The following is a 12970-nucleotide window of genomic DNA, read 5'->3' on the forward strand; positions in this document are numbered from 1 at the left end:
TGATGGCCAGGGCGATGGGCGATGGAGAGTGCGCCCAACCGCCTTCAACTTTCCCTTTCATGTATTATGTATCCTACCGTTTCTTATTTTCAAGCAAGAAACCTTGGAATTTTCAAGAAAAAAAAACTTGCACAGATTTTATTCATGCATTTATTTTTAGATATCGGATACAGCTTATGGATAAACTGTTCTGTTTTCATTTTTGATCTAAAAAAAATTGAGTCTGATGTGTCATGTCTATTATAGTTAGTCTACTTTTCATATTGCTGTTTATAATAGTGTCTTTATAAGATTAAATTAAAAATCAAGTTTTTTTTAACTGAAAGTAAGGAACGACGTTAAAACTTAAAACGAACAGAAATTATTCCGTATATGGAAGGGGCTGTCCCCTCCTCAACGCCTCGCTCTTTACGCTAAAGTTTTTTATTGTTTAAAAAAATAGAGTTGTGAGAAAGTCAAACTTTAGCGTAAAGAGCGAGGCGTTGAGTATGGGACAGCCCCTTTCATATCCGGAATAATTTCTGTTTGTTCTAAGTTTTAACGTCGTTCCTTACTTTTAGTTAAAAAAAACTTATTTTTTTTATTTAATTTTCAACAGCATCGAAGAGGAAGGCTGACTAGCACCGATTATTTTTTGCGGAGAGAAGGGTTTTTGCAAAATCCGTTGATTTTGAATTGAAAATCAAGTATTTTGCAGTAAGCATCAAGACATGGCTAATTGTAGAAAAAAAAGCCAAGACAGATAGTCCGAGTAACTGAGAGGCAAAAATGTTTAAATGGGACGGGTAAATGACGGGAGTAAGTACGACTCTCTTATTGGACAAGTACTTGTGTGTTAGTTTTTGGAAAGGCACGCCTGCCTAGAGTGACTGGCAGATTGCCCAAGAATCTAAAATTGACATAGGACCTGATAGTTGACATGACAGTTGTTCTTTTATTTTAAAGAGGTGGATTATTACTTCAGTAGAATCAAAATTGTATGCTTAGTGTTTACCCCTTTTACCTGTGAAATTTACTAATGATCACAGCTTTTGAACGTAAATATTTGTTTTTATGCAAATCCTGTCGAAAAGCTTCAGCGCAAGGGGTGAGTCGTGTAGAAGGTGGTAGCTTCTGTATATAGGATGTTATGTATTCAATATTAGATTTAACTTAGCTCTTTACCTTAATAGTTTGGAGTTTTTTTTTAACCGGTTTTAATGTCATGTTCAGGAACACCATACAGTTGAAGGGAGCTTCAATGCACCTCAAGTTGCTGTCTTTACAGTATAGTTAACCTTAGAAAAAAACAAACAACTTCAAAAGGTACCCCTTAAACGGTGCCTTAGAAAAATACCGTAGGGACGGATTGGGAGGGGCAAATTCCACAAATAATCTTTCAGTTTCTGATATTTAATATTTTGAAGGGAGGATTTGTTTGAAAAATATTTATCCTGGGCCATACCACTTACTCCTTCCCCCTTTGTGCAGATTAAAACATAATATTTGTTTCGATATTTTTTAAATAAAGAATTTTTGCTATAAGAGACGAGCTATTACCAGCTTAGAATTAATATTGCACACTTTGTGAAACAGTTATCTTCCAGCTAAAGGGATACTAGGGGAGGGGGGGTCTCTAAATCCACTTATATATTTATCTTAAGAGCTTCCAGATTGTTATAAAGGGGTGTCTACAGCATCTTGCGAATATTTTTTTGGAGATAAAGCTGAAATTTTTTGTGTTTGGGTGGGGTGGAGGAGGAAAGGGCCTCATCTTCTTTTTAAATGCAGAGCATGCAGGTGGTATCCAATGTGTAAGTTTGACCCGCCTAAAAATTTCGGAACCATTAGCCCAAGTCGAACCTTGATGTATTCACAGTAAAGTAGTGAGAGAAAATAATAGAAATTAAAGTTACTCATACAATCAGAATAGCATATCCATAATAATTCAAAATTACAGGGACATCGAGTTAAGGACTTTGCAAACTTTGTTCAAGAAAGAGAAAAATAATACTAACCATTTTTGCCTCTTAAATATTGACTCGTTTGAAAGGGGATCTACAATTTTCTTTTGAGCTTTAAACTTACCCTATATCCGTCAGCTATTAGTCTGAGGGAACCTATATGAACAGAAGACTTGATGAAAATTTGTTACACTTTTCAACAGGGTCAAAAATTTTTATTCTCATCAGTTGGGAGCCGTTTTTCTTTTATAACAAACTTTAGCTGTATTGGTTCGTGACGCCCGAAATAGGCCAAAACCTTTTGTAAGTCTGATAGGCTTGTTGCTTAAAGGAAATGTGGAAAGGGATTGGGGGAACCACAGTAAAAAACAAGATATTCAGAAGAAGTTCTATTAATATGTGGCAATGGCGCCTCATTTGTTTTTCTCTTATTGGCTTAGAGGTACAAGGTATGTAAAAAATAAACCTAAACTAGCGATCAACCAACTTTCTTTAAAACAAAATACAAATTCAGGGGATTTGAACGTCCGGCACACGAGTCTTGAAATTGGCTGAATTTTATGGTGTATTTTTCATAAAGATAATTTCTTATTTAAGAGCTTTCTCTTTTCCTAAAGTCATACAATTTTTTATTGTAATATTTTTAGCTGGGTGATTATATACTTGACAAATTTTATGTTTTTGAAACAGCCTTAAGAAACAACTTCTTCTCATTCTTTTTTTATTGTAAAAAAAAAAAATAATTTTTAGAGTTTCGGGTACTAATGGTGACTATTATTTTTTAGCAACAGTTTATTTCCATAAAAGGTTTGAAAATATGAATTAAAGAAGTAAGTAAAAAAAAAGGTCAGAAATAAACTTACCAAAAATATTCTGTAATATTTGCATCTGCTTTCTATAGAACACAAGAATGAAGAAGGCCAAAATAGCAAATATAAATTCTCCAGATAGAAATACTGAAAATTCGAGTAGTTTCGGTTCACTTTTTCAGACGACAATGCCTTCGACGTAAGCTTGAAAAAAATTATAATGTGAGCAGCTATTTCATCTTTCAGAATTTTGGATTCTGTTGAATCGTCCATCCTAAAGAAAGAGCTAAAATGGTCAAGATCAAAACGTCTAAAATTTATAAAGAGCAATCTTAGAACAATAAGAATGGAAATGTGCATATACGACCCTCCTAAAAAAAAAAAATTGAGTTTGACCTAATGATATCAAGAGTACAAGGGCAACAGACAAATTGTCCAAAGGCATTAGGCCAAATGCGTAAGAATCCTAACAATATCGAAAGGAATTGTCTAAAATAGTCAAGCTCAAAACGTCCAAATTTGTGACGAGTAATTTCAGAGCAATGAGAATTGATATATGTATTGCAACACCCACCCTCCCCCCCCCCAAAAAAAAAAAATCAGAATTGGACTTCATGATATTAAGAGTGAAAGGGAAACAAACCGAATCAACCAGTGACGTCAAGTTACATGTGCAAGAGTCAAAGGCCTGGAATCCACCCCAGCAAAGAAAAAGAAAACGAGGGAGGAGGAAGCAAGCTATATTTACAAAAATTGAACGTCCATGACTATTATTTGAGAGAAACATAGCCAAATTCTGCTGGTCTTCTATTCATAAGAAATCAAGCGGTTCTCTGTCACTGTCTATATTTCTGCATGTCTGTTCACTTTTTCTTTCTGTTTATTGAATTCTGACGAATTTTAAGACTATGAAAATGCATAAAGCCTATTCAAAACATGTTATTTAATGATAAAAAGTTTGGAAGGGTTAAAGACCCTAGCCCATTACTTGCGAGGGTAAAAATCCGGTCAGTGGGAAAAATAGCCAAAAAACGGCAAAACCGGTGTAAACTAAACGAAAATCGATGTGTATTTATGCATTTTTTCGAGCTTCATATATATTGGATTGTCCTAATAATTAGGAGGAAAATTATTCGACGAAAAAATTTGAAGTCTTGCTTAAAAATCAGAATCAGTAAAAACTTCACCCCAAAGCACAACCAAGTTCTTTAGTCCATAATGGCATTAAATTAGAATATATAGATAGACATTTTAATCAGAATAGGCTGAAAGTTCCCAAAAAGTGTCTCCAGGAGTGATAACCATAGTGGTCCGTACCCTAGTGATACCATAGAAGAAGACTATTCAATTATACAAAAAAAAGGCCAAATGAAACAAAATCTTTTAATACACATTCTAGCAGAGTGGCGGCCACGTTCAACTTGTTGATTTGGCTCATAAATGGAGTTTCCATCAATATGACTGTGAGGCCCAAAGATAAAGTCCTTTGGCCCTTGCCTCTTCCATTCCTCCTTTTTCTAATTATCACTTATAAGTGATATAAAACTATTTCTAAGTCAAATAATTTCAAATGGAAGACCAAATTGCGCAAAATAAACTTCTAATTAAAGAAAAAAAAATCTAAAAAAACTACAGCGTTCCCGAAGAAAGGATATCTGCCTATCGAACTTAGTTTCAGGAAAAAAGAAGTCGGAGAGCAAGAATTTATCTTAAGTGCCTCTCACGGAGGGTTAAAAATCAGGGCCTAAAAATCCACTTTTAGGGTTTTTGGCACACTCCGTCCCCAGAATATCACCTAATGACCTTCACTTTAAGAACTGGAGCACAACTATACAATATTGCATAACCGCTAGTTGTACTTGATGAATAGTCTACAAAATAGGTAAAATAGGTTCATAAGCTACATATATCTTTAGGGTGAAATCCCAGTGATTTCTGCTATGGCTTCTAAAGGGGGGAGGGTCATTTGAAAAACTCTTCGATATTCGAAGTTTGTCGCATATCTTGGGATTTTCCTCCTTAGCATTTTTACCCTATACGGGTCAATATTGATGTTCCATTGCATAAAATAGTAAGAAATTGACACTTTTCTGTTTATTGATCTCCTTTATTGCTTAAAAAGGCACCAACAGTTTAAAATCTTTTCGAATGAAAAATTTCCAATAATCTACAACAAAAGAATCAATACAATTATCCTGGAAAAAAAAAATATGGACTAATGACTATCCTTGTCAGGGAAAATACTGGATCTTGTATTTTTATGCATAGAAAGTTTGAAATATCTATTCTAGGAGGACCAAATATGCTCGACGTTAATCACTCAAACCGTTAAGACTATGGGGGAGAAGGATATTTTCCCTATTTCTCTTAAATTATGAAAATCTTATTTGTTCAACAGCTTTTAGTTAGTAACTGCAAAATTATTGACTTTTCTCAATACAGAATAAACGTGAATTAATTACACTTTAGGTTAATTAACTAAACGTTATTCAAACATTAATTAAAATGGTGAATTTAAATTCCTCTAAATCATTAAGAAAAAAAGGGGTGCAATCATAACCAACATTGTATATGCATACTCAGCATTTCCAGGAACATTAGTGCCAGTGGTGGATCCAGGGGGTGCGGGGGGGGGCGCCCCCTAACGTAGTTTAAAGTTATGTTATTTACTTGATTAACGCAAGTTTGCGTTAATTAAACTTGCTCCTAACGCACGTTCATCGGATCAACCTATTTTGTGCCTCCCCTCCCAAAAAAATTCTGAGCCCCACCCCCCTTTTAGTGCCCATGTTTTATGTTCTGGATGATTAGAAACTACTACAGCCTTTCACATGTGATGACATATGGAATTCGCTAAAGAAGATGAGAGAAAACTTAGACCAAGATTGGTGGCATCCCCACAAGGAATTGGAAGGGGTTTAGGGTATGTGTGTTGGCTTTGTTGTTTACTTTATTTTCAAGTGTCCTTAGCGAGTTGGTTTGGCCTCAACAGTAGAAAATTTCAATAGTTTTTCCGCTTTTGAAAAAACTAAAACGAGCAAGAGTTATCGAGGCATCCATTTAGCAAATGACATTAGCAAATTATTTTGTAAAGTTTTAGCATTAGATAGTTGATCTAAAGGAACAAATAAATTAATAGAAGTATAGGCTGGATTCCGAGAGGACTATAGTGCGACTCATCAGATATTTAATTTTTGTTGGCTTGTTAGGAAAAATACGAGGAAAAGGAATAATACGCTATATGCAGCTTTTCGGATACGAGAGGTTCGATGAAGTTTCGCATCATGAATAGCGGCAGCAACCAGGATATTCTGCATTTACGGCATTTTTTCTCTTTCTTCTTCTTCTTCTTTTCCTCAGGTAGCAAGGCACTGGAACATCGTAAAGAGCTGTTTAATGGCTCATTTAAAGGAAACTGATGGGGTTAAAAACCTTTTGTAATTAAAAAAAGGTATTTCTAATATTTGGGTTGCAGCGGTAGCTAGCATCCGGGTTGCAGCGGTAGCTAGCAACCTAGTAAGAGACGATCACGTCCAATGTTAAGAAATATAAAAACCCATAACTCCTAAATAAAAGAGTCAGATCAAAACAAAAAGTACACCATTAGAACCGCCTTGTCTGAAATACCTGTATAGGAAACTTTCTGTCCTTGGCTTGAACAGCAAGGGAAATATATTGCCTTGAAAATCAAGAAAAGGGGAAGCTACTACAGCATTCTGCCTAAACGACATCTTTTTTTTCCACAGATAACTTGGAACTGGAACATCGTAGAGAGTTGTTCAATAGCTCATTTTAACGGAAATTAATGGGGTTAAAAACCTTTTGTAACATAAACAAATTATTTTTAAAACAGAATAAATTTTTTCACTAAAAACTGCATTTTTGATGTGTTTTCATACTGCAGTCTTTTCAAAGATATTTGATTTTTGAAGCAATTAAACAGTTCGTGGTAAAGTTATATTAAAAGACGATCATTAGAAGAACAAACCATTGCATACATTGGACTTAGTTAGCTGTCTGATTCTTTGAGAGTTGTCTCTTACTACTCCAAAGAAGAAAAAGCCCTAGGCTTTTTCCTGTTTGTAATCAGGGTTTACATAATTATATATAAGGACCGAAGTTGTTTAGTACTAAAATTCCTATATATAACTGAAGACTGCAGTGTTCATCGTATATCGTGGTTTCTAAAAGAATCATAGTAAAAAACCAACTGTAAACTACAGCAAAAATTACATAAAGGATCGGCATAGTTCTTGATTAACAGGGATTATTTAAGTTTCATCGGTATCTTGGCTGTAGAGATAGCTGATGCCTAGTAAAGAACCTACCTCGAGATATAGTAACTATAAGTTAAGGCAGTACAAGCATATTTTGAAAAGTTGTGTTGTAGGTTATTGTGCCGTATTTGACTTACTTAGGTGACTCATTCTCTTAGGTTCGTCTCTTATTAGTTTGGCTAAGAAACGATCTATATAGGTTAGAAGTTTGATAAAATTCTTTAACAATCCTAGTTTTGAAAAAAAGATTCATGTGAGTGATGTCATATTTATGAATGCACTCGAAAAGCATACTTACGTCATATTTGCCTCAGTAGGGGTTGTATCGTTTTTAGTTTCTATGATGCAGGCAAAATTGCACATGAAACATATATACATTAAAAATAATTATAAAATCTATTCCAGAGAATATGTTTAGATCGTTCCCTTACGGCGTGCGGGATTAAACCTGAAACCAACCGATCGGTAGGACCAGTATGCTCCACTACACTACCACAAGGGTAGCTGACTGTATTATTTTAAAAGTTTATGTTAATTGGGAGAATCATAAGTTTCTATCTTTAATCACTTCATGTTGTCAAAATTGTTTAGGTGGAATGTATATAAAGAGTCGCGCTTTCATTCTACATGTGAAAGCAAGGTGACAATAAAGACATAATGAACTGTCATAAAAAAGTAAAAAAAAGAGAAAAACTCTGTTTATTTACCAAAATCATTTAAAATCCATGATAGTAGAGGTTCAGATTTCAGACTAGTGGTCCAGTTTCTGACCATAGTGGTTCCGTTGTCATTTTATTGAGAATAATTATAGTAAAGAATCGATATCTAGCCAATGTTAACTGGAAATCTTATTCAGGAGAGGCGTGGGGTATGGAAAAGGCTGATACGGTGGTACAGTTTCAACTGATGTATATTAAGCGGCTGCTGGGTTTAGTGATAAGTTAAACTCTGTATTGTCAGAAGGAGTTTTAGGTTTGTTACCGTTAATGGTGGATAGGTTAGTGTGGATAGTAAAACATTGGGAAAGGAATATGCGTCTGCATAGAAGCAGACTAGTAAGGAATGCAAATGAAGAAATTCTAGTAAGTGACATGAAAAAAGGTGATTAATGATAGATAAGTGAAAATTGGAATGTGGGGAAAGAGCTAGGTTTGAAAGTGGGTCTAGTTGTAAAAATGGCAGAAAAAAGACTAAAAGAGCAGGGAATTGAAATTTAATAGTTAGATATCGCCCTTGGTGTCCTTGAGGCTGTAAGGGCTTGCCTCAGGAGTCCCGGGGGAGGAAACTTATTTTAATGCACACATGGGCGTAGGCAGGATTGGGCAGCATATTGCCTCGGGGGGGGGTAGTCGATATTGTAATGGAGTTTCATCAACTGCTTTTTCAGAACCATCTGCTTTTCCAGCCATATCCAATGTAAATTTGAAGGTCTAGAGGGGGCAGCTGCCCTCCCCTGCCCCCCCCTCCCTACGCCCATGAATGCAGAGACATTTAGGAAAAACATACAATGGGCAATTTCAATTCTTGGTATATTTTTGGTTTTGGTGAGAGGAGGAGATGCATTGAGAGTTATACTACTAAAAATGGTTCTTATCAGCAACTCATGGTAGAGAGGAGGATCCATTTTATGAGTACGTATACGGAGTTACGGGATATGGGGAGGGAGGTATTTCCAACGCATTTTGGAGAGGCTGATTTTCTTGAGGTAATTTTAAAAAGTATAATTTTTGATGATTTAAAAGGTTGCGAAACTTTGTGAAAGTGGGCATCGAAGTACCAAATGATTTTAGGAAAACCTTAATTAAACCACTTTATAAGAAAGGTGATAAAAGTGAGTGTGGTAATTATCGAGGCATTAGTCTGGTCTCTGTAGGTAGCAAATTACTTAGTAATATGATGCTTCTTAGACTGAGAGATTCCGTAGACAAAGTTTTAAGAGAAAAACAATGCGGTTTTAGAAAAGGTAGAGGATGCATCGACCAAATTTTCACTCTTAGGTTAATAACAGAGAAGTGCCTGAGCTGTCAAACATCTTTGGTCCTTAGTTTTTTAGATTATGAGCAAGCGTTCGATTCTGTTGATAAAAGAGCGTTAGCAAAGGTTTTATCCTTGTATGGTATATCAGACAAATACATTAAAGTGATTAGAGATATGTACGAGAATAACACTGCTGCGGTTAAGCTAGGAAATGAGGTTAGTAGCTGGTTTCGTATTAAATCTTGAGTTAAACAGGGTTGTGTTCTATCTCCCTTTTTATATAGATTATTTTGATGGATTTTGTATTAAGGAGCACAGGAAAGGCAATGGGAGACCACGGAATCAAATAGGGAGGAAAAAGTCTCCTGGACTTAGATTATGCTGAAGATCTAAGAGGAAAGTGTGAGCAAAATGAATGAACTTTTAGAGGTTTTTGCGAGTTCAGGATGCTAGAATAGGTTTGAAAATTAATGTTACGAAGACTAAGTCACTAAGGCTAGGAATAAGTGAAGATGAAAAGCTGACGTTGGGTCATGAAAAGATTGATCAAGTGGGCAGCTTCACTTACCTTGGTAGTATTATTAGTAAAGATGATGAGAGCAGTGAAGATGTAAAAGTAGAAAGCCAAGGCTCAGGGAGTTTTTTCACAATTAAAACGAGTTTGGAAGAATTGGAAGATAAGTCTGCAAACCAAGATTAGAATATTAGAATCTACAGTGATGACAGTAGTCAAATATGGCTCTGAAGCATGGGTGCTTCGAAAAGCGGATACAGATTTGCTAGATATTTTTCAGAGAAATTTCGTAAGGTTTGTTCTGGGTATCCGTCTGACTTAACGTCTTTCAAATAACAGACTGTACGAAAAATGTGATTCAATTCCGCTCTCTAGGGCTATGATGAAAGAAAGGTTGAGATGGCTAGGGCACGTTGTGCGGATGAAGGATGACAGATTGCCAAAGATTGTCCTTTTCGGCCAACCGTCTAGGGAAAGCAGGTCATCCTCGTTTGGGGTGGGAGGACGTCATAAAGAAGGAATTAAGGGAAATGGGAACTTCATGGGAGGGTGTAAAAAGGGAGGCTCTGAATAGATTGGGATGGAGGAGGAGCGTGCGTAGCTCTGTTGGCCTCAGGTGGCTTGGTTCTGCGGTGAGTTGTTAGTAGTAGTAGTAGTAGTAGTAGCTTGTAGAATTGTATTTTTGTATTTGTATTTTGATGGATTGTGGGTAGTTTTAGGTTAGTGAAGTTTTAAGTTGTTAATTTGTTGTGTTATTATTGTTATCGTTATTGTTATTTTGTGACTGAGTACTTTGTGATATTTTGTTTTGTTATTAAGACAGTATCTGTCTTATGTGTGTTTTTGTTATTGCTATTTCTGTGTTTTTATTATGTCGTAATATCGTTATTGTTATGCATATTTTTAGTATTTCTCTACGTGCTTGTTTTTTTTTTTTGTTTTTTTTTCTTTTGAGCTTTGTTTCCTCTCGGACGGCTACTTGTCAAATGATCAAATTGTGTGTTTTGTTTTTGTTTAATAAACTTTAATTCAATTTAATTCAAATATGGCCTAAAGAGGCTATTGTAGCAATAAACCTCTTTATCTATACGAAAATACGGAATTTTGCATTTCCTCAGATAAATTTGAAAACGGATGCGTTTTTAATTCTATTTTTCCGCCAAAGGTGATTATATTAAGTTAGTTGCTGTATAATATCAGTAGAAGGTTCATTAAAAGAAAAATTGATAGTATTAAGTAAAAGATTAAACTCGCATGATACTTCTAGGGGGCTGAATAATTATTAGTTGCAATTCCCGCAAATAAAAGAAAAAACAAAACAATAAAACTTTGGAAATCACTTTAACAGATGGATAAAAAGTAATTGAAAAAACACAAATGAAAGACCATTCAAAAATTTTGATTGGGAATAAATTCTATCCATACTCATTGATTCAGACTGTCTATTTATTTGATTAGAATTAACATGGCAAAACTGATGATTTTTTTTTTTTTTGAAATGGGTGAAAATTCCCGTGTTTTTTATTTTTATTAAAAAATGAAAAAAATCAAAAATGATCAACTAAAGTACCTGATCATCATTTTTTTTTCTTACGCCATGCGTAGCCAGTGTGGTCTGAGAGCTTTATTTTTTAAATATTTTTTTATGTTTGTAAACCTATCCTTAAAGACACATAATAACCTCGTAATCCGAATGAAATTTTTGTTTGTTTTGGTAGTTAATATTCGAAGCAGCATATTGAGTTATACGATAAACAGTATAATAAACGCAAATCGAGCATAATTTACCACAGTAAAGGGTAAGTTAGCCACCCTTCATTCCTGCTCAAGCAATAATTTATGTTTTAAATACAAAAATAACTTCATCAAATTTCAAATTTTAAAAAAGCAAATGGCGCGCATATTTATAAAAATAAGCAAAAAATAGTAAAAAATATGACACTGTTCTCATTGTGAAAGTTTATACAGTGGTGGCAGAAAGACAACTATCTGCGGTAATCCTCTGCGGCTTTTTGTAAGTTGGACTAAATTGATTATTTTAATTTATGTTCGTTTAAAGTTTCCTTGCTTCATTGATAGGAATTTCATTTTTTTTTTTTAGTTTCAACTAAGTCAGCTTAGGTCTTTATAAATAATAATGAGATCACACCCTAAAACTATTTTGTTTATCTTCTGTATTTCTGGGGCATATCGTACGATACCCTTGCCAAGTATTTATGAAAAAGGCTACATTACGTTTCGAAATTTAGTTAAAAATACACTTTCTTAATTTTCGGTTACACCAAGGTGGGGTTCGCTCTTGCTCGGTTGCTGCTACTGCTGTGGATAAGGTAATGATGACTTATTACTACTTACACATAATGTTGTACAATGCTTATTTACAGAACTCTTAGGATTCAATATATTAGTATGTCATAAAAAGCAACAAAACCCACTCACGAGAAAGGTACAGATAGGACTATAGCGAATACAGAGCCAAAATCCGAACGGAAACACAGTACATGCGCCATGATAAAGCACAAGAATAACTTCTGAAGCATATAAGAAACAAACCAGAAGCTAAATTAAGGTTGGAAAAAAGTAAATAATTAGCTTTTTTATTCAATTCTGTTTTACTTCGTTGTGGGAGCAACCATAGCTGTATTCGACGATTTCAGAAAAGTATGGGAAAATAGTATAAACCTAATAGTTTTAAAGATAGGGGTAACCGCTGGCCGGATAAGTGAACATGAAGATATGTTTCGTAAATATGGACAAAAAATCTTACTAGGGGACAACAAAGACTGATTTGTTTTTTCTTGAATCAAAGCCAGCAGTGTGTGTGAACTGAATCGTAGTTTAATGGCTTCTTCCGGAGAAACAGGGATTCTAGTAACATACACCATTAGGTATAACTAATATAGAGACCAGTTGCCTTTTTGTTTCAAAATTGGTAGATAGTAAAACGTTTAAAGCAAAACAAGGTCATTAAGAATATCTTTATCCATAACTGGCACAGATCTGGAAGTAATGAAACGCCAATGGTTATGGCACCCTAACGGTGGTCATCAATATCGATTACCCAAGATCTCTAGACAAGCTTCATCATCAAATTGTAACCCATTAATACGCTTTCCTTACTTTTGTGATAGATTCTGCCGGTTCAATGCAAAATATATCTGAATAATCAAACAGTTAAAGGTAACGAACTGTAAGTAAGGAGCGACCCGGCTCAACGGTAACCAAAAGTCTAAAAAACGGAATTTTCATACCAATAGATACATCAAAAGAATCAAATTTTATTTGTGATCTCAAATATATAAGTTTCATCAAGTTTAATCTTACCCATCAAAAGTTACGCGCCTGAGAAAATTTGGTTTATTTTCAAAAAAAGGAGAAAAGACCCCCTAAAATTATAGAACCTTAATGAAAATCACACCATCATATTCAGCGTATCAGAGAACCCTACTG

General features: G+C 34.8%; 1 protein-coding gene across 1 annotated transcript in view; it reads right to left on the bottom strand.

The window, feature by feature from the left end:
* The window catches only part of LOC148956896 (protein phosphatase 1L), a 145592-nt gene extending 133628 nt beyond the window's left edge, over positions 1-11964 (bottom strand). The window contains exons 1-2 of the mRNA XM_089096708.1: positions 11876-11964; positions 2807-3026 (exon numbers count right to left, since the gene is read on the bottom strand). Of these exons, the coding sequence (XP_088952834.1) occupies positions 2807-2831 (25 nt within the window). The 5' untranslated portion in view covers positions 2832-3026; positions 11876-11964. The remainder of the gene's footprint in view (positions 1-2806; positions 3027-11875) is intronic.
* Positions 11965-12970: the final 1006 nt, after the last annotated feature.

This window comes from Artemia sp. Qi Xiang Cuo, chromosome 1, assembly GCF_049724085.1.
Source record: "Artemia sp. Qi Xiang Cuo chromosome 1, ASM4972408v1, whole genome shotgun sequence".
Classification (NCBI taxonomy): domain Eukaryota; kingdom Metazoa; phylum Arthropoda; class Branchiopoda; order Anostraca; family Artemiidae; genus Artemia; species Artemia sp. Qi Xiang Cuo.